This window comes from Mytilus edulis, chromosome 3 (genome assembly GCF_963676685.1).
Source record: "Mytilus edulis chromosome 3, xbMytEdul2.2, whole genome shotgun sequence".
In the NCBI taxonomy this organism is placed as follows: domain Eukaryota; kingdom Metazoa; phylum Mollusca; class Bivalvia; order Mytilida; family Mytilidae; genus Mytilus; species Mytilus edulis.
The window spans coordinates 83,543,641-83,565,133 of record NC_092346.1 but is presented as its reverse complement, the minus strand read 5'-3'; the positions used below and the strand labels follow the sequence as shown (position 1 = coordinate 83,565,133).

The following is a 21,493-nucleotide window of genomic DNA, read 5'->3' as shown; positions in this document are numbered from 1 at the left end:
TGGCCCATAATATGGGTTCATTGCAATGTCAACATGTCCGTCAGACATAGTTCACCTTACCTCGACCTATTTCATGGATCAGTGATCAAGGGTGAAGTCACTTAATTATGTTGCCCAACTATTAGCAATTATAGGACTTAATTAGGTCGCCCAACTATTAGCAATTATAGGACAACTATATGTGGTGTATGGAATGATTTCTAGGGGTACATGCCACTTTTGCAGGTTTAATCTGAACTTTATTTCATTTTCATGAACCATTGGGCAATGTTTAGTTTTGTGTTTTGGTCAGTTTTTCGATTATCATGAGCAATAGGACAACTTCGTGAACGCAATAATTTTAAGGTAAAAATGTTTGTCTGACAGGATTTATCTGACCTTGAACTCATTATGATAGATATCTTTATAGATATAAGAAGATGTGATATGAGTGCCAATGAGAAAACTCCAAATCTAAGTCACAATTTGTAAAAGTAAACCATTATAGGTCAAAGTACGGTCTTCAACACGGAACCTTGGCTCACATCGAACAGTGTGCTATAAAGGGTCTTAAAAAAGACTAGTGTAAAACCATTCAAACAGGAAAACCAACGATCTAATCTATATATGAAAAAAGAGAAAAACACATACGAACACGCATCAACAAACGAAAAACCATCATCAAACATGGTCGCTGTTGATGATAAAATTCGAACATAGGTACATATATTAGTGATATATATTGAAAAATCTAGAGGATTTATGATAAGAAGGGGGAGGGACAATGGGGGGGGACTTATAACAGAATCCTGTCTGACAACGCTTAGTGTTTACCTGTTTTATGCCAATATAATGCTTGTTAAAACGGAAAGAAAGGCGAAAAATTGTCTTTATAGCTGACTATGCGGTATGGGCTTTGCTCATTGTTGAAGGCCGTACGGTAACCTATAGTTGTTAATGTCTGTGTCATTTTGGTCTCTTGTGGACAGTTGTCTCATTGGAAATCATACCACATCTTCTTTTTTATATTGTTAACTTCAAAAGAACATTATAATTTTGAATGATGATTGTAAAACTCTTTAAAAAAGAAGATGTGGTATGATTGCCAATGAGACAACTGTCTACAAGAGACCAAAATGCATTTATCATATAAGCTGCATATGAAGAAAGTCTACGATCCCATCCCACTAAAAATGCAAAATCCGCCTCTGGTTAGAATACTTTTATCAACTGTTCATGTAAGAATACAGGCTACCTATAGGACCATTGGTAAAAGTTAAGTAATTCCAATTGATATTTTATAGTGTGTCTTTCCATGTTGTGATGTTATACTACTGTTTTAGAAAAGGGAGAAGGTTTGGTACCATTAAAAAGTTTAATCCCACTGCAATTGTTTGCACCTGTCCTAAGTCAGGAATCTGATGTTCAGTGGTGTCGTCTGATTAGGTGTTTCTCGTTTTTTATATAGATTAGACCGTTGTTTTTTGTCGAGCCTGCAACAAAAGTCGCAGAAAGCTCGATATAGGAATAGTGATCCGGCGGCGTTAGCTAACTTCTTAAAAGCTTTATATTTTAGAAGGTGGAAGACCTGGATGCTTCATACTTTGTATATGGATGCCTCATGTTACGAAGTTTCCGTCAGTCACATGTCCAATGTCCTTGACCTCATTTTCATGGTTCAGTGACTAATTGAAAAAAAGTTAAGATTTTTTGTACTGTTAAATTCTCTCTTGTTGTAAGTAATAGGATAACTATATTTGGTATGTGCGTATACGTACCTTGCAAGGTCCTCATGCCCGTAAGACAGTTTTCTATTGACCTCGACCTCATTTCATGGATCAGTGAACAAGGTTAAGTTTTGGTGGTCAAGTCCATATCTCAGATACTATCAACAATAGGTCTAGTATATTCGGTGTATGGAAGCACTGTAAGTTGTACATGTCCAACTGGCAGGTGTCATCTGACCTTGACCTCATTTTTATGGTTCAGTGGTTACAGATAAGTTTTTGTGTTTTGGTCTGTTTTTCTTGTACTGTATGCAATAGGTCTACTATATATATTTGTTATATGGGATGATTGTAAGGTGTACATGTCTAGCTGGCAAGTGTCATCTGACCTTGACCTCATTTTCATGGTTCAGTGGTCAAAGTAAAGTTTTTGAGTTGTGGTATTTTTTTCTAATACTATATGCAAAAGGTCAACTATATTTGGTGTATAGGAATATTTTATGATCTATATGTCAGTCGCACAGGTGTTATTTGACCTTGACCTCATTTTTTACAGTTCATTGCTCAGTGTTAAGATTTTGTGTTTTGGTCTGTTTTTCTTAAACTATAAGCAATAGGTCAACTATATTTGTTGTATGAAAGAATTGTTAGCTGTACATGCCTGCCTGGCATTGTTCATATGACCTTGACCTCATTTTCATGGTTAAAAGGTCCATGTTTAGTTTTCTTGGTTTATGTTAGGTTTATTTGACAGTTGTAATAAAGCTTTATATTTAGGACTATCAACATAATATCAATGATTAGTAAAGAAGGCGAGACATTCCAGTGTGTGCACTCTTGTTTCCGTTTTCATCAAGAATAGTTTTACACTGGTAATTTTTTTTTGGTGTCCTTTTATATAGCTTGCTGTTCGGTGTGAGCCTAGGCTCTGTGTTGAAGGTCGTATCTTGGCCTATAATGGTTTACTTTTATAAATTGTGACTTGGATGGAGAGTTGTCTCATTGGCACTCATACCACATCATCCTATATCTATATATATTAAATGATAATCTTACATTCTTATCAGTGGCGGATGCAGGAATTTTCGAAAGGGGGGGTGCTAGTCCAGGGCAAAGGGGGGGTGCAGGGGGGGTGCAAACATATGTCCCGATTCAAATGCATTGATCGGCCAAAATAAAGGGGGGGGTGCGGACCCCCGGAACCCCCCTCTGGATCCGCCACTGCTTATATTCCTCGAAATATTTACCCGTAGACACCAAATTATGAAAATGAATTTTGGTTTCTTATGTCTTGTGTAAATACGAACTGGATTCTACTGGCAATGTCAGGTAATTACCTGCTATGTAATAATCGTGTAATTACCAAAATGCACGTGGTATGCGCGTGTTGTGCTTTAAGAACGATCAGCTGTATCTGAAAAAAAGAAGTGGGTGTTTAATTCCATTGATAATTTCCAGGAGTTTCGCAAATAATTTACTTTGGACGGAATACTACACCAAGTTTCGTGGTATGTAAACTATTTAAAGTAATAACCTTTGCAGGTCTCAATATCAACGTTCAGTGAATATACTCGTTAAAGTTATTTATAAAAAGGCAAACATAATCAATATAATATATCTGACGTGTGCATTCTGATCTTCTATTTTTACTGACTGTATTATTTAACAATATCAAGACGCAGAAAGTTTTCAATAGAATTTAAGTGGGTGATTTGATAAGACAATTCGTTTTGGAGTCAAGTAATACCAAGAACTGTTTCAGGTAATTATGGAACAAGAAATGGATGAACAGCCTTTGACAAATCGAGTGCAGATGTGGCAAAAACGAGCAGACGACCACAAGGAGAAACAACTTATCAACCCATTCTCTGATTGGGAGGGAGCATCACATCGCCAGAAATTGTCAAAAGACGACGAAAACTATGGACGCCCCGTATCAGGATCACAAACTGAATTCAGAGGGAAACAGGCAGGTGAACAAAGTAGTCGTGAAGTAATTAGTCTTTGTTATGTCATTTATGACTTGGGAAAACAACAAGAAGATGGAAGTTATAACATTACTTTTGGTGAACTATTTGAAACTTTCCTGATGATATCTAATAACTTAGTGGGTACATTACTTAGAGCTAGAAAATATAAATTTGTGGAATTTGAAGGAGAAATGTTGTATCAAGGACGGGATGAAGAAAAAGTTATAACATTAAGGACTTTACCAGAAAGACCGTAGTGTTTGTTTTTGTGACTATTTACCAGAAAAGGAGCCGTATGGGACTATATGTGCAAATTAAGTGACATATATATACCGTGGACCCGTTTTAAGAACATCAGAGTGTAGCACTACAGGGCAGTGGGATTATAGGTCACCTGCACTCCCTTTGTCAAACTATGACTCTGTAGACGTTGTTAGTATATCACGAATCTTAGTTCTGGATGACCAAAGCTATAAGTCGATCGGAAAGACTTATCGTAAATTTAATGACTAATGTGAACGAATGTAGACTAACTGTCAGAAGAATTATAACAAGCGTATTCCGTATTTGATTTTGACGTGCGTTTACTTTAATTCAAATTCAAATCAAACTTTTATTGTAGACATTTATGTGTTCAAAATCTCTTTTATATTAAAAACAAGTTTTTAAAAACATCGACATCATAGGCGTTAATTAATTTTTCCCGTCAAATCCCTACATAAATCCGTGTTCAGAATGATTAATGCATAGGCCGCTTGAGCCATGAACCCCTTTTTAGCTCACCGGGCCCGAAGGGCCAAGTGAGCTTTTCTCATCACTTGGCGTCCGTCGTCGTCGTCAACTTTTACAAAAATCTTCTCCTCTGAAACTACTGGGCCAAATTTATCCAAACGTGACCACAATCATCACTAGGGTATCTAGTTTTAAAAATGTGTCTGATGACCCCGCCTGCGAAACAAGATGGCCGACATGGCTAAAAATAGTACATAAAGTAAAATGCATTTTATGGCTCATATCTCTGAAAACAAAGCATTTAGAGCAAAGCTGACATGAATAAAATTGTTCATTAGGTGAAGATAAATATGCCCTGAAATTTTCAGACCATTTAAGCAACCCATTGTTGGGTTGCTGCCCCTGAATTGGTAAAAAATTGCAGCTTTTGGTTATCTTGAATATTATTATAGATAGAGATAAACTGTAAACAGCAATAATGTACAGCAAAGTAAGACCAAAAAATAAGTCAACATGACACAACTGGTCAATTGACCTCTTAAGGAGTTATTGCCCTTTATAGTCAATTTTTAACAATTTTCATGAATATGTAAATTTCTACAAAATATTTTCAACTGTACCTACTGGACCAAGTTCATTATAGATAGAGATAATTGTAAGCAGGAAGAATGTTCAGTAAAGTAAGATCTGCAATCACATCACCATCACCAAAACACAATTTTATCATGAATCCATCTGTGTCCTTTGTTTAATATTCACATAGACCAAGGTGAGCGACACTAAAGAGCCTCTAGTTATTTTCCACATTGTAGTTGGGTAGCATATATTTGACATGTTTTAATGATAAGTAAGCACTCGGATATGTTTAAATATGTAAAATGAGGTAAAAAAAAAATAACATTTCAGATTCTTTTCTCTTAGTCTATCTTAGTCCTACTCTTCCCCGTTATATGATTTATAAGATATCTCATATAATATTGTTTATAAGATATTTTATAAACTTGATAAGATATTTTATAGACTCTATAGTATATCTCAACCAATTTTAGAATATATATATATAAAGATAAATTGTAGAAGATGTGTTATAGACTATCGTAAACACTTTATATTAAAGATATCTTGGAAGGTTTGTAAGATATCTTATATAAAGTATCTACATGTATCTTTTATTATACGATATCTTCTAAAGAATATAAGTTATCATATAAAGAATATGTATGTTTTATAAGATATCTTGTATAGTTTCTAAGATATCTTATAAATATTGTGTATACAAGATATCTTATATTCCTTTATCAAAAAATATATGAGCTATTTATAAATTATATGAGATATCTTGTTAACTATATGAGATCTCTTATTAAGAATACCGTATAAGATATATCTTATGAATTATGTAAAATATCTTATAATCTATATACTATATCTTATAAATTATATGAGGTATCTTTTAAAGTTTTTGTCATACATTTAGCATGCAAAAATAGTCGGGCTCTGTTGTAATTTGTCCTTGTTTGGTGCTTTGTGGTCTTTTATATTTTATAGTTTCACTTACTTTCGGTCAGTTATAGGAGGTATTTAGATATGAAAAGATGTGATATGAGTGGCTATCAGACAACCCAATCCCTCATTCCAAGTCACAATTTGTAAAAGTAAACCATTATAGGCCAAAGTACGGTCTTCAACCAGGAGCCTTGGCTCACAACGATCGAACAGCAAGCTATAAAGGGCCCCCGAAATGACAAGTGTTATCTTGACCATTCAATCAGGAAAACCACCGGTCTAATCTATATATGAAAACAAGAAACGAGAAACACTAATGAACCATGCACACCAACGAACGACATCTATTGAACTGCATGTTCCTGACTTAGGACAGGTGCCTACAAAAGACGATGTAAACTTATTTTTTTGCGTTCTTGGCTAAAAACAGGTACTTGAAATCTATATTTACATGTAAAATATGTACATACGAACATGTTCTAAATGGTATGTTGACTCCTTGTAGATGTTATTGCCCTTCATTGGTGAATATGCCCATTTCTTTTCCTTTCTTTTTTCTTTTCTTTTTGTGTTTAAAAATGTATTTGATAGAAAGAACTGTACACAGAAAAAAAATGATCTGAAAGTTATGATCTACCATAGATATATATAAACACAGGTTTATGTATCAATGGATCTGCAAACAAATCAACATGGCATAGCGAAATTGTGTGTCAATCCTTAATTATACATTTTGGCGATTTGTTTACCCATTTTTGCGTTTTGGCGAATATTATAGCAAATGGTGAGCAACTACGCATATTTTTTTTTTTTTTGCAATTCGGACAAAACTATCATAATCTATAAACAGTTAAAATGATCGGCAGAATTTTTAAGATCTACAAATAAGATAAAATGGTCGAAAGTGTCAGACGACTTCTACATTTTTTTGCTCGTATTTAGTTTTATAGCAATTATCTTTAAAACTATAAAAGATATGGTTAAAAACCCTTTATAACAAAATTGATCAGCAACACAATATTTTCAATATCTCAACAGGATCGAAATCTCAGTCGACACTTTACAGGATTTAATTCCGCCCATATTTTTGGATTGTGCTTCTTTTGAATATAGAAAATATCAGAAAAGAAATATAAGATCTAAAATGAGTCAATATTGACAAAGTCGACAATCGACTCCTTAAATGTGTTGTTTTCTTTACCGGATTTTGATTTCTGAGCAAATGTTATGCATCCCGAATATCTTGAAAACGACAAAACAGCAAAAAATGATCTGCAACACAAGAGGTACAAATAGGTCATTATGATTGAAATAGCAGATCGACTCCTTGCAAGAGTTCATGGTCTCTAAAAATACGGTGTTTACCAACTTTTTTTCCATTTTTGTCTTTAATTTATAAAATTATAATTAATAGACAAACTTTGTCTAGCAAAAAACGATCATTAAGACAGGCTTGTGGTTCATATATTTTAAACCCATTTGTTTGTAACATTGTACCAACATAATCCAAAACAGCTAGATAAGTGGCTTTAGTTTCGACATGTTGTCCTATAACTTGTACTATAAACAATATTTGTCACGAGATGTAACAAAATAACCCATAATAGTGAAAAACTGCAGAAAAATCCGACATTTTAAGAGTAAATTTGTACCACTCAGAATTTTACACTGCATTTCTTTTAAGGTACCAATAAAAGGGACATCATAATCATAAAGGAAAGAGAACAAAAGACAGGAACAAATAAGCTATGAAGACTGGAAAGAGGTTTGAACCATAAGATACATGTAGTTGAAATTATGCTGATATGTGGATTAAGGGAGTTACCATTTGATTTTTATGGGGACTAGGATGAAATTAGAAAAAAAAAATAGGCAGGACAGGAGTTTTGAGTAAAAAAAAAAGGCAGAATGTGACACTTGCAAAAAAAAAGTCAGGACGACAATTTAGGTAAAAAAAAGTCAGGATAAACTAAAAAAAAAAGGCAGGACCGAATAGAGTGAAAAATAAAAAGGCAGGACAGAGATTACAGCTAAAAAAAAATGCAGGACAATATTTTTCATCCTAGCCCCCCCCCCCCCCCCCCCTAAAAATCAAATGGTAGCTCCCTAATATGATACACTCTTGTTTAAACTTTGTGTTATAATTCATAATTTATTTATATATTCGTCCTATATTTATTTGATGCTAATAGCGGGTAAATACCCAATGGCGATTTATGTTAGATAGTTTTTAACGTTTAGCAGATTTTATTTTGTCAGTTGTCAGTTGTCGACTTTTTAATTATAGACTTTTACTTGTTTAAGAATGTAAGGGCCGTAGGGAAAAATAGTTTTAAGAAATAGCATTGACCGGTATACGTTTCACTTGCAACAAAACTGATCTTATATTTGAACCACAAACCATATGTCATTTATGCCAAACTGAAACATATCATAATTATTATTAGGTAAATAGTATATATAATAGATGTATATTCATCATAAAGGATTACATAATGAACACCCACTCTAATTAATGTGAAGCAGGATAATCTTTGATGAATAATTCGTATCGACAAATCATTGTTATCTTCGATAATTCTGTATGACTGATCAATAATATTTCGGTATATGCATTAATTGATTGGTGTGTATATATTTCTGATAGATTTCATATGGCCATGACCTATCCTCCATCTGTATTTCATACTTTTCCTGAGATACTTTTTTTTTACAATAATTGCCGTTCAATATATTTTAAGAAGTACATACGCATCGGATGATTAAATGACCCTGACCTATGTATTAAGGTTATTAACCTTCAGAAAATTATAAAATATATACCAGGCGAGTGTGCCAATTCTTGTTGATGATGATTAATTGTTGAACTAGTGATCGTCTTATTATCTATTATGCGATGTATTTTTTATCAGCGACAAAACACAAGAATATTATCGATAGAAGAATCATAATCATTCGTCTAGTTCATTGTTTGTGTTATGATATAATTTATGTAAGAATATTGTTGAATGTTATACAGGATTTTCAAGAAAATCAAACAAGGGTTGGGATCCGATTCTGAGAACCAATTGTACTCACCACTGGTTCAAGCTCAGCAGACGTAAGAACAAGATTGCTTGGCTTTATTGCTAAGCATGTATGCAACAATGCATTTGCTGCATATTGATAATAAAAAAATTAAGAAAAAAAACGAATTTTCATTAAGAAGCTAAAGATCTTTTGGCAAACGAATTTCTAGGGTGATATGCAAGATAATTTTTCTTGAAACAAGTTTCCAATTAAGTTATCGATCACTAAGACCCCTTACTGTAACGGGAAACTTTCAAAATAAAAAATTGTTACTTTGTGCATACATATATTCAAGTTAAAATTAATAATGGAAAACATCCTGGATAGTAATATGGCAGTTCTTAATAGGTCTAGTTCTTTACTTAAATCTTCAAATTTTGAGACAGATTGACAATTAATGGATTAGACTATTCGATATGATAAAGACGCAAAAACAAGTACTCATTGCATTATTTAGACTGATTTGTCAAATATCAAATATTTGTGTTTGTTAGAACCAAACTGTCAACTTACCAGTTTAAGGGAAGATAACTCAAACAGTAAAATACGTAACTATAAGGAATGAAACGGAAATTTTCATTTTTTATTGTATCAAGAAAAGGTCGGTGATACCAGTTTCTTTTTTATTATAATTAAAGCATATTTGATACCTATCTTTTAAAATTCCATTTCTAAATTCTTTCTAACAGAAAAAAAAAGTGTTTATTTTCAGAAACAATCTGCATATTTGGGCAATTGTAAACGACTGGTAGCTTGAAAAATAGCACGGTGTCTCAAACTGTAAGATATTTATACTTTTGGAAAAAAAAATATATACCAATGACCTTAGGTCGTTTCGAATCATGCACTTGTGTGTTAAAATTTTCGCTATTTGTTTGCACGACCAAACTATGGCACACGAACGCTTGTTTGAAGTTGCCATGTTTTGAAAGTGCGGATGCTTGTAGCTTGTAGTTATGGTAGTTTTCTTGAAGTTATCTGGTCTTATTTACGTCCACCCACGGAATATCAGTTCTTGTTATATAAGTATACATAGCAATTCTCTGTTTTAAAATCTTATGCATTCTAAGACGTAATATTTTCGAAAGCGTTAACTCAGACTGTCTCAAAATGTACCAAAAATTAAATTTAAAGCCATAATATTGTTATCTAATTTTCGTTGTTTATTTTTTTCAGCAAACTTTTTATAGGAGTCATTGCCCTTAATGACATTTTGTTAACTTGGCCTGTATTGTGTGTAGGGCAAAAAGAAGATAGAATGAAATTGTAAACAGAAAACTAAGCAGAATTAAAAAATTATCAATAAAAAGGATTTTTGTCACGAATTTTATTCAATAGATCACAATGATGAGGATTTCTTTAGAGCCTCTAGGTTTATCATAGTAACAGAAACTTATTTTACCCATGGTGTAAATAAAAGAGGGGCGAAAGAAACCAGAGGGACATCCAAACTCATAAATAATATGCTGTTCTTTTCATTTGTTATAGATCTATTTAAGAGAAAATGACAATACTGAATGATAACTCTGCTTTTATTATAGACTTAGTAGTAAATATATGTAAACTGTAAAATACATTCAACGGCAATTGTTCTGTATCAGCCAAAATCTTTATGACAACTAAGTCAGTCACGACTGCAAGGCTTTAGTAAACCACAACAGAAAACATCTGTTGAACGTATACAATGAAGTGTATATAATATAGATTTTTCTATACCACACATCGTATTAATTAGCATCAAAATAGTCCCGGGATAATATTTGTGTATCAAAACTATCAGAACGTTTTCAATAGCTGTATATACGTTCCAAAATTGAAGAGTTCTAATTGTGAGGGAGATATATTGTTCACAAGTCTGCCACTGCACGGCCGACACTCGGCTAACCGAGAGATTGGTCGGTTAATCTATATTGAGTATGCGGCTATATCGGCAGTGGGTCTGTTAATCGGGTTGGCTATACGTCTGTTAAGAGTAAAACGCACAATTTAATGTTAAACTCGATCAAATATACAGATTTTTGGCATATTATAAGAATTAAATCAAAAAAAGAAAAGTGTCTGACAAAATGATATCTATCAAAGAACATTTTCCACCTTTAAAAACATTTCATAGTCTGCGCAGTTTTCAGTAAAAGTAAAAGGCGTCGCGCAAGTATGTAGTATTTATGATTACACGCATAGCAATTTTTTTAATAAAAGGCGAAACAAACAATTTTAGATAGTATTTAAAAGACACAAAATACTACTTTGGTTCTTAAATATAAATTGACATTAGTAAATATTTCATAATTGTAATATAACGTGAGTAATACCACGTTTTAGTGAAAATTATGTGAATAAAGTCTGTTAATGGGTTGGGCAATTGAAATTGTGTCAGTTAAGAGTTATTTAGCCACGAAAATAGTTGTGCTACCTTTATATTTTCCCATTGAAAATGTTAAAAATGAGATGTTCTTGAGTAAAAAAAATATTGTAAGGGTTCCGCGGAACCCAGTGTCTCGCCTACTTTTGCTGTAAATCGCAGGCTCAACAAAAATGAGGAAAAAAATCAATAAAAATATTCCTCTTGATACTATCTTATGATTGTAAGAAGCTTCTGTCCAAGTTTAGTAAAAATTTAGGATAGTGAATGAATCTAATAAATGTTTTGAAAACTTTAACTGCAGACTGTATGTAATGTTAACTGGAAGAAAATCTAAGTCCATTTAAAAGTAAAATACAGAATAAATGGAGTTATCTTTTTACAATATTTACTTCTGGATACTATCTTATGATCATAAATAAGCTTCTGTCCAAGTTTGGTACAAACCCAGGATAGTTTAAGAAAGTTATTAAATTTTTTAAATTTTTAACCACAAAGTGAATGTAATGTTTCCCCGCAGAAAAACTAAGTCCATTCAAAAGTAAAATACGGAAAAAAATGGATTTACTTAATTACAAAATTTACTTCTCGATACTATCTTATGATCATAAACAAACTTCTGTCCATGTTTGGTACAAACTAAGGATAGTTTAAGAAAGTTATTAAAACTTTAAAAACTTTAACCACAGAGTGAATGTAATGTTTCCCCGTAGAACAAACTAAGTCCATGATTTATAAGTAAAATACGGAAAAAATGGAATTTTATTTGTACAAAATTTACTTCTGGATACTATCTTAGAGTGAATATTTGTGGACGCCGCCGACGACGACGGAATGTAGGATCGCTTAGGATCGCTTTTTCGACTAAAGTCGAAGGCTCGACAAAAAATAATAATACGATGCAACACTATCCTTCCAGTAAAAGCATTTTTATTTTGACTTTCTTTGCATTTTACTCAAGAGTGTGTCACTTCAATATAGCGTGATCTGGTTGGTCGCTGGAATATGCATGAATTTATTATTAACGATTTCAATCAGCCTTAATTTTTGTGTCTGCTCAAAGTAGCATGTTCTCAAATCCGATTGAACGTGTCTTTCTAATACAACACAGGGTACATATATAACGTGTTGTCGTTTTCATATGCACATGACATTTGTCACTGGACGTTTAGGTGGTACCCAACACTACAGGGAGATAACTCTGTAAAGTCAGTGATACGTTTTAATTACGTTGTGTTGTAAAGGGAATAATAAGCTTCTCGAAGATCAAAATTGGTGTTTGTCAAACTGCTATATAACCAGTTAATTTTTCTGACAAAACGGTTGGTTCAAATTTTTTGAAATTTTTATATTTCTGTTAAAGGTTTAAATTAAATACTTTGTCAAAATTTTATCCAAATTAAACGAACCACATTGATTTTAGTGAAAGTGTTCGGTACCACCTTAATCCTAATTCCTCAGCATCATCCAATTGTTTTTTTTTCTTGTATTACTTAATCATCTGTTGTTTACAAATCATTCTAAAGAAGTAAATGGAAAGGAGCGAATGCAGCTACATTTGGTTGTATTAAAATTTAATTCATTTTATTCCGTTTAGTTCCTTTTCTACATGTGTGCAGAGGAGAACTGCAGGTGTCCACATGTAAACGTCAAGCATTTGTCACCAATATGAGTACATCGCAATCCGTTACTGTTTCAACACCCAGGGGGGTTTCATGTCTTTATTCTTAAACAATTTGTTTTCTTCTCTTTTTTAGCAATGCATCACTCTCTACTGTCCTTATCTTTTATTTTGTATTCTGTATCTCCATCCAGATTCTCGTGTATACCATGAGGGTACGGATTGGGGGGTGTTGTTTATTTCTGTATTCTTTAAATGGTTATGTTACTTTTCTCTACATTTTATATATCTTACCAATTATTCTTTCTCTATTCTTTATATTTAGGCATCCCAATATACTGATGTTTTATATTAAATTAGTTACATTACGACGTTAATCTCTGATTTATATACTGGTTACCAATGTAGATGACAAATTGGTGTCATTCATGACAATTAAACAGAATCCACATGATATATGCGACCATTCTCGGATAAAATCAATTTTACTTTAATTTAACACTTTTTGAAACCATTTTTATCAATTTTAAATATCCATTGCCTACATTGTTATTGTTCATGTGTTTTGTTCCGTATATTTTATATTCCATTGCTCATGTTTTGTTTCCGTATATATTTTATGTTCCATTGCTCAAGTGTTGTTTCCGTATATTTTAGCCGCTCGTCTTGAGCCTACCAAATGAACACACCATAAAGTAATAAAAATATACTTTTATTGTCATTCATAACTCTTAACAGACTAATTAACAGACCGGGTTTTATACATCCGACCCATTAACAGACCAGGTTTTTAATAAAGATTGATTTATGTCACCAAAATACAGATTTTCGTGTAGATTTTTCACAAAATGATATCAATTTGGTTAACACTCATAATGCCTGTCTTTTTTCGATGTTCAAAATAGTGCATGCAAGTAAATTCAACCCAAGTGTCATTTTGTGTACATTTTGTGTGTGTAAAATGTGTATAAATTTACTGATGAGTAATTTGCCTTTTCATTTTATAGATCGTACATAGAAGCTAGAAAAATAATAATTACACCACTGGATTCAGTACATTGAATAGTTTTGTCAGACATAAATATTTTTTATGATAAACATATATTTAAAAGGTTATACAATGAAACATTCTGAGTTTTCAATGATTTTCTCGATAACACCTGATTAACAGACTTTAGCCAACCCGATTAACAGACTCACTGCCGATATAGCCGCATACTCAATATAGATTAACCGACCAATCTCTCGGTTAGCCGAGTGTCGGCCGTGCACTGTGTATGTTTGCTTTGTTCAATGATTTGCATGCCTAACTCAGACCACAAAAAAATTTGTTTTATTTTAAGTATCACACAAACTATGCTTGTTAAATTTGAAAACAACCAGAAATGTTATTTTTATACTGTAGGTTAAAAAATTGTAGTGATTCATCCATAATGATATATATAGCCCGTCGATAATGTTACTTGCATATCTATGAAACTAAGATCATACTAAATTTGATTTGAACAATGCACGGCTACATAAATTTACTTTCAGAAAAACAAATCCTTCATTCTGATATTATAAGAACTGCTCCACCAAATACTTGAGTGTTCTCTTTTTCACTTACCTGTTTGCCTTAAGCGCTTACGACATATTTATTATGAGTATTTTTTTATTTACCTATGTTTCATCTAAAATGATGATGCGCGCAAATATGAAGCTCAACTTGGTTATTTTATTTTAATCTTTTAAAAATGGTGTATTTTTTAAAAATCTAGTAAAGGAATATGTAATTTTGAAGGAATATTTTTTTTGGCGATATTCTTCAGGACTATACCTTTTCAAAATAATAAGTTAAGTCTCTTACAAAATGTTGACGAGAACGCCAATTCATAACTTAATATGACTATCCACCATGGCAAACAACATGTAAAGAGTTATGGTTAGTAAGAAGAGAGAAATTACTTTTTGAAACATATTTATAAACCCCTTTCTCTGTTTTTATGAGTCATTCGCCACTTTAAAAAAAAAACTTCCAGTATATTATTTGTAAAGAACGATAACAAGAATTATAGTCAAGAACAACTTTTGTAGAACAACAGATATTCCAAGAGGAATAGAGATCGAAAAATTGAATTTTTATGGCATAGATGCCATGAAAAACAAAGAAACACGATCGACTTTGCCAGCCTGGCAGATCAGGAAGAAAAAGGCCTCTATGCCTAGGCCAAAGAGTACAGGATATCTGAAAGATTTCAACATTCTCTCTGCTGAGGATGACGTTGGAGATGTAAGTATTACAGAGGAGTAAGGAAATGCATGTTTTTACAGAAGAATTATATTTATTTATTATAAATTTATCGAAACAAATATTCATAAAAGGAACTTATGATTCATTCTGAAAAAAATGTTTTAATTATCAAGCATGCACACTATTGACAGCAAGAAGTTCGATTTCGACCTTCAGATTCGTTACAATAACTAGTAAGTTTATGACCAGCTTTCAAAGGACATGTTTAATCTTTCACAGATTTTCCACTAGATTACATTTTTGTGTATATATGGCTTATCTTGGCATGTTCCTATATTTGTTTTTACAAGCCATTATTACCATGCACTGTTTTTTGTTTGTTTGTTTGACTGTGCCATAAATGAGATTTTATTGCAAAATTGTTTTTCGGTAATGTGTGTCTGTACCAGACTTCTTGATATTCGGAGTGAAAACTGTATATCATTGTCATATGGGTCGTTTTCAAAAAATGTCGAATTTTCAGTACACCCATGCTAACTTTTTTATTTCTAATGGAAATTTCAGTTGTAATGGTTTAAATGAAAGCTTGTCGGATTTGTGATTCAGAACATTAATAATAAACACACCTTACATCTATTTTGATAAGATTAAACTGCATTTAAGACCCATTTTGGGGGTATTTGTCTGCGTACAGTGTCAGAAAAACACATTTCAAATGATTTTTTTGCGATTTTCTGATCGCCTTGCTATCTACAAAAGGGACTTTTTAAGAACGTTAAATATTATTCTAACGAAAATTCGTAGCTTCTATATCACTGTAAGTAACATATTATCTACAAACTAAATTGAATCTGCGTACAGGAGGTTCATGTCTTTCCTGTTACCGCTACTTATATCAGCCGTGAAATTAATCTCCCTATGAATATTGAATCAGTCAGTGTTGATTTCAAAAGTGCAAAGTAATCTTTACATTTAAAACGCCTCGTTTCTTGAACGACAGTGTAGAGAAAAGAAATTTCAAGACATTTAGTGAAAAAAATATAGCGTACTTTTTTTTATGTCTATGCTGTTACCACCAATTTTGATTAAATACACCAACAGTATATTTGTAAAAAGTGCAATAACGTGTTGGAAACCAAATTCACAATAGAAAAACATAATCACTTCTCCAAAGGGAGTAGTTATTTCACAACAGCAATCAAAAACGAAGAAATTTGTCTATCCTGTTATGTCTATCCTGTTACTATGGTTGCTATGGTTACAGTAACAGCATAGACAATTGTAGACAAAAACGTTGTTAATTTTTTTATCTTAACATATAGGTGCAAAACGAATGAAATATTTCGTTGTTTGAAGACATCTTCAGGTTATAACGTCTTAATCTTTCCAATTAAGCATTCGCAGGTGCAATACTGATATCGGTAACAGGATAGACAAAAAGGTAACAGGATAGACTTTTATATAGTAATATATCAGAAACGTACGTTCCTGTTACCAATGAAATATAGAGAAAAGTAAACTAACTTATGAGGGATTTACTTGATGTTGGGTTTATTTGAAAGGGTGAAAAAATGCCGAACAATATAAATTGCTATCTTAGACTTGCATTACTGGTGCTAATTTTTACAACCTTTGAAAACCAATTTTTAGAGGCATTTTTCAGTACAACCTGGAAAATTGGCAAATTATCTATTATATTACAGAATGAATATATATAGAAGTTTATTCTCTTGAAAACCATCTAATTATCTACGTAAAACAAGCTTAACATTTTATCTTAACCTTTTCTTAATAACCCAAAATTTCTTTTGAAAATGGTAACAGGATAGACAAAATAATGTACCACCGATCAAAAAATGTTATAACATATTCTTGTATGACATCATTAAGATTGCATCTTTTAATATGTTGTTCTTAAAGTACTGTTTGTTATGATTTGCTTATGTAGAGGGTTGTTTGAATAAGTAACTTTTAATAATTTTTTCAATTTCAAAATTCGACATTTTTTGAAAATGACCCATATATTAAAAAAAACGATACTACTTTTTTTAAAAATCAATTTTAGGATGCCGACACAGCATATGATGATTACGTCTTGTCCAGACAAGCGGCTGTTGGGATGGATCTTGCTAAAAGAAATGGATACGCAATGAATGAAGGCATAGGCGAAAACAATAAAGCTGGTTATAATGCTAGGAAAGATATTAAGGATGTCACCAAAGATTTTCAAGGAAACGTTTATTTTAATACTAAAGGTCATACGACCAGTGACAGCGGCAAACAGTTCAAAGTCAATGAAACAAATGGTCGTCATGGTGGTGCAGATTTTTGTAATGCTTTTGAGGAAAAGTTCAAAAGTGGTTTGTCAAAACCTCACCAGAGAAGAGACAATGTTGTGCTGATAAAGGATGTTGGTGACAGAGCAGCCTACTGGCAGAATCGTGATGATGAAAGCAAAAAACCAAATATACGCAGTACATCCTCCGATGTAGAAAGAAATTGGAAGACACCAAGACAGATTCGACAAATGAGAGATCAGGTAATTATGCCAAATGATTCCAGTAGTAAATTTGTATATATATGATTGTTATAAATGGCATAATTGCAGTTGTATGACTGTAAAAATGATAGGTCCAAACAATCTGGGGCATGATTTTTTTTTAATTTGCTTTTCTACATTTGAAAATTAGACAATATTTCGTTGTTACTTTTTATAAAAATTCTTTTAATTTCAGGTTGATCCAAACGAAATGACACAATACATATACGATTCAGGAGTTGCCAATCGGGCTGCCATGTGGCAGAAATTGGAAGATGACCACTTTGACAAGATGGTAATAAACCCAGACAAAGAATGGAAAGGACCTAAAGTAAGAGTTGTCTTACCTACGGATCACCCGGAATACGGACGACCCCCAAAAGGTTCTAAGACGGAAAAGCGCGGCATAAAAGCACATAAACATGTTGTGAAAGAAATCGGAGAACTTTGTTTAATGATTGCCGAAAATGGTGAACTACAGGATGACGGAACGGTGACCATCACTTTCAGGAAACTTTTCCAAACGTATGTTGCTATATCGAACAAAGTTGTAGGTATTCTTATCAGAGCAAGAAAACGGGGTTTGTTACACTTCAATGGTGAGATGTTATATCAGAGACAGGATGAAGAAGAAGTTATCAGATTGTTTAATGTTCCAGAACTATTAGAATAGAAACCACAATCTCGTTTATGTGTTTCGTTGCAAAGTTGTAAATTCATATTTTTTATACGATTTACATTTTTTTTAAAGTTCCATTTTATTGTCATATATAAAAAGTTGTATTTTGGAAAGTTTTTGAGTCGTTATATGTACATGTATATAAATTTACATTGTTTTTTATTACCAGCTTCATAATAGCAATTACAACATCTCAGTTTGCAATAATAGGGTCAGTGCATGGAGGCAAATTTTATTTTTATTATTATCTTTTTTTATACGTATAACAGGATTAGACATTTATATGAGGATAGAAATATTCCAGCACAAAGTTCTGTTGATGCCATTTTGAACTGACCAGTTAAATGTACGGAATTCGTCATCAAATCGTTCTTCTGTATTTAATATTTAATAGCAATACGCCTTCCATAATACACATTTTATATTTATTTCAATTGATGAATACATTATGTATTGCTATATAAAGTTATTGACACCTACAGTCCTACATCTTGTCTGTACTTATATTTCGGCAAAACTAAGGTTTTATTATACTTTTTATGACATCTCTATACTAAATCCATTGGATGTGTACTTATTGATATTTTGTCATGAATACATATTTTTTGTCATTTTTTATTTTGGCATTGAAATAGCTGTCAGTAACTGCGGTTATGGGTTTTGTTTCATTGTTGAAGATTGTATATCCACCTATATATAGTTACTAACATCTACACTAAGCCTCTGTCGGATAGTTGTCTAACTGGCAGTTATATCATTATGCATCTCATGTGTAAAATGTCTGATTTAACATATGTTAAAGGTAATTACATGTACAAGTGTTATCATTTATCTCATGTGTAAAACGTCTGATTTTGTATGCATGCTTTCTAAGCCTTGTAGAACACATATGTTATGCGGAATGTTTTGGAGCTGTAAAAGGATCCCTGATAATTGCCCTGTGTATTTGAAAAAATCAAGAAATGTATAATATATTCAGAAATCATTAAATCAAAATAAACATTAATATCCTAAAATAGATGCATCAAGATTACATTTTTATTTGCTTTGCTTTGTTAAGTGAAAAGGGTATTTAGTAAAATGTCCTTTCTCTCACTATTTCAAGGAGAGAGTTTGTCGTTGCTTTTAAATACTCAAATAGGCATTTTGCGATTTTGCTGACATTGCAATTTCCAGAAATAGATTTCGTCGAGTGATAAAGAAGCTGTTATATATATTTTAGCGTCCCTTTTACCATTCTTTAGCTAAATTGTATGTAGTTCTTTAAGTTGCCAGCGAGTTTCGTGTCTGACCTAACTAATACCGACTCTTTGGTTAGTAAATAATTTGTATCAACATTGCAGTTCTCCTTCTGTTGTTTCATTTTCTTGTAGATTATTTTCTAAACTATCATCACCAGACATTACAGATTGAATTTTGGTTGACCTACTATTGACCTAATTTTACTATGAACTTAAATCCTCAGTCACATTTTTAAAGGTTTCAATCCAGTTGCAAGTGAGTAGGAAAACCTCTGTCCAGTTTGTTTTTGAGTGTGATGACAGATGTGTTGAATTCTGAATGGAATGTCAAAAAAGTTTTCGGGACTTACTTTATTGCAAATAAAATATTTCATGTTATTTAAAGAAATATGGGAGTACTCGTCATGAAATAGTTGTGTTAAGGGGGACAGACTCCTGTCAATTTGTTCTTCGCATGATTTTAAAACGTTTTTAATTGTTTTATATTTGTATTGAAATTCACGAATGCCAAGTGGGCAATCTGATCTCTTTTGATAATCATGTATGTATATAACACAACATATAGTGTTAATCGAAATTTAAATATTTTGCTAAAAATGTTTGATATTTCAAATTTTGATGCTATTTGAAATTATATATATTTGTTTTTGTTTTAAAAAATTGTAACATTTGTCTCATGCTAGATTGTTATTATTTTCTTTCTGTCTCGTGTATTTTCTAACAAATTAAAACATTGTGTTATATGTTTGATCTTTTTCTGACTATGGTACTGGTTTGTCAAGCACCTTAAGATAGATATACAAGACATTGAAATGTCAACAAACAGTAAATGTACATCATATATCATGATATAAATAGCATGAATGAAAAAAAAATGTGAATAAACAGAAACTTTCAACCTCCAACACGAATGCTCGATTCTGCAAAGGACCAACACAAACATCAAGTCGTTAATAAAGACAACATCAGGTTTGACTCAGAACTTTCGACCTTTACATGTGAACTAGTTTTATAGAATCAGTGAAACCAGAAACTTTTGTAATTGTAGCCCGATGCGCAGACCATTACACAATGGCTCTCAGTTCTTTCCCCATTTAATCCTGATAATGTCTAAGGTAAAAAGCAAACTCGCAGTATATATGTAGGACTCGGAAGTGCAATGGACACTATCGTCAACATTCGAACATTGAAAACATTGAAAAAAATGGTTTATGTAATCAATCGCACTTCAGCGTTACCACCAACGAACTTCGACAAGTCATTAACAAGGTAGAGTCGCGAAGCCACCATCGCACTTCAGCTAGAAATGGTCATTGGGGTTTGTCGTACCATCGGGATTATAAAATATAAGATATAGCGGTCCCATTTCATAATGTGACAGGAGACCCCTCCCCCTAAAAAAAACAAAAAACAAAAAACAAAACAAAACAAAACACCACTGTCTCAGGTTAGGGTAAATAATGGCGCCAGATAAAACGTTCAAACCTGCTGCATTTGTTTGCAGCTGTCCTTAATCATCTGGAGCCTGATGTTCAGTGGTTGTAGTTTGTTGCTGTGGTTCATAAGTGTTTCTCGTTCCGTGTTGGTACAAGTTTGGTTCCCGTTGTCCATTACTATTTACGACTGGTAAATGATTAACAAGACAAGGGTTCAAACATTCACTCAAGTCACGATGAAAATATTTATAACATCTTTGTGAACAAAATAAAATACCGTTGAGAATTTTTTTGCTTATCAGTCAAAGAGTGATTTCAAACACGTACTATCACTGATGTTGTTAATGCGTATTTATAACTCTTACTTATATTTATCTCTAAGTTAATCAATACATTGGA

At 32.5% G+C, this 21,493-nt stretch overlaps 2 protein-coding genes across 3 annotated transcripts; both read left to right on the top strand.

The window, feature by feature from the left end:
* Positions 1-3,063: 3,063 nt before the first annotated feature.
* LOC139517623 (uncharacterized) lies at positions 3,064-20,401 on the top strand. 2 transcript variants are annotated; one of them, XM_071308866.1, is made up of 6 exons: positions 3,064-3,214; positions 7,599-7,679; positions 8,934-9,014; positions 15,043-15,238; positions 17,265-17,738; positions 17,935-20,401. In XM_071308866.1, the coding sequence occupies exons 2-6, from the start codon at positions 7,663-7,665 to the stop codon at positions 18,409-18,411; spliced, it is 1,245 nt and encodes a 414-aa protein (XP_071164967.1). In that variant the 5' UTR covers positions 3,064-3,214; positions 7,599-7,662; the 3' UTR covers positions 18,412-20,401. The 2 variants fall into 2 exon arrangements, with proteins under 2 accessions (XP_071164967.1, XP_071164968.1); XM_071308867.1 differs by lacking the exon at positions 8,934-9,014.
* On the top strand, positions 3,475-3,933 carry LOC139515459 (actin-binding Rho-activating protein-like). Its single transcript, XM_071305030.1, has one exon. The coding sequence runs from the start codon at positions 3,475-3,477 to the stop codon at positions 3,931-3,933; it is 459 nt and encodes a 152-aa protein (XP_071161131.1).
* Positions 20,402-21,493: the final 1,092 nt, after the last annotated feature.

Bases quoted from the DNA above. Each gene is read 5' to 3' on its own strand.
- LOC139517623 (XM_071308866.1), top strand. The intron at 9,015-15,042 runs GTAAGAACAAGA...CAACTTTTGTAG, and splicing joins CTGGTTCAAGCTCAGCAGAC to AACAACAGATATTCCAAGAG. The intron at 15,239-17,264 runs GTAAGTATTACA...AATCAATTTTAG, and splicing joins CTGAGGATGACGTTGGAGAT to GATGCCGACACAGCATATGA.
- LOC139515459 (XM_071305030.1), top strand. From the start codon at position 3,475: ATGGAACAAGAAATGGATGAACAGCCTTTGACAAATCGAGTGCAGATG.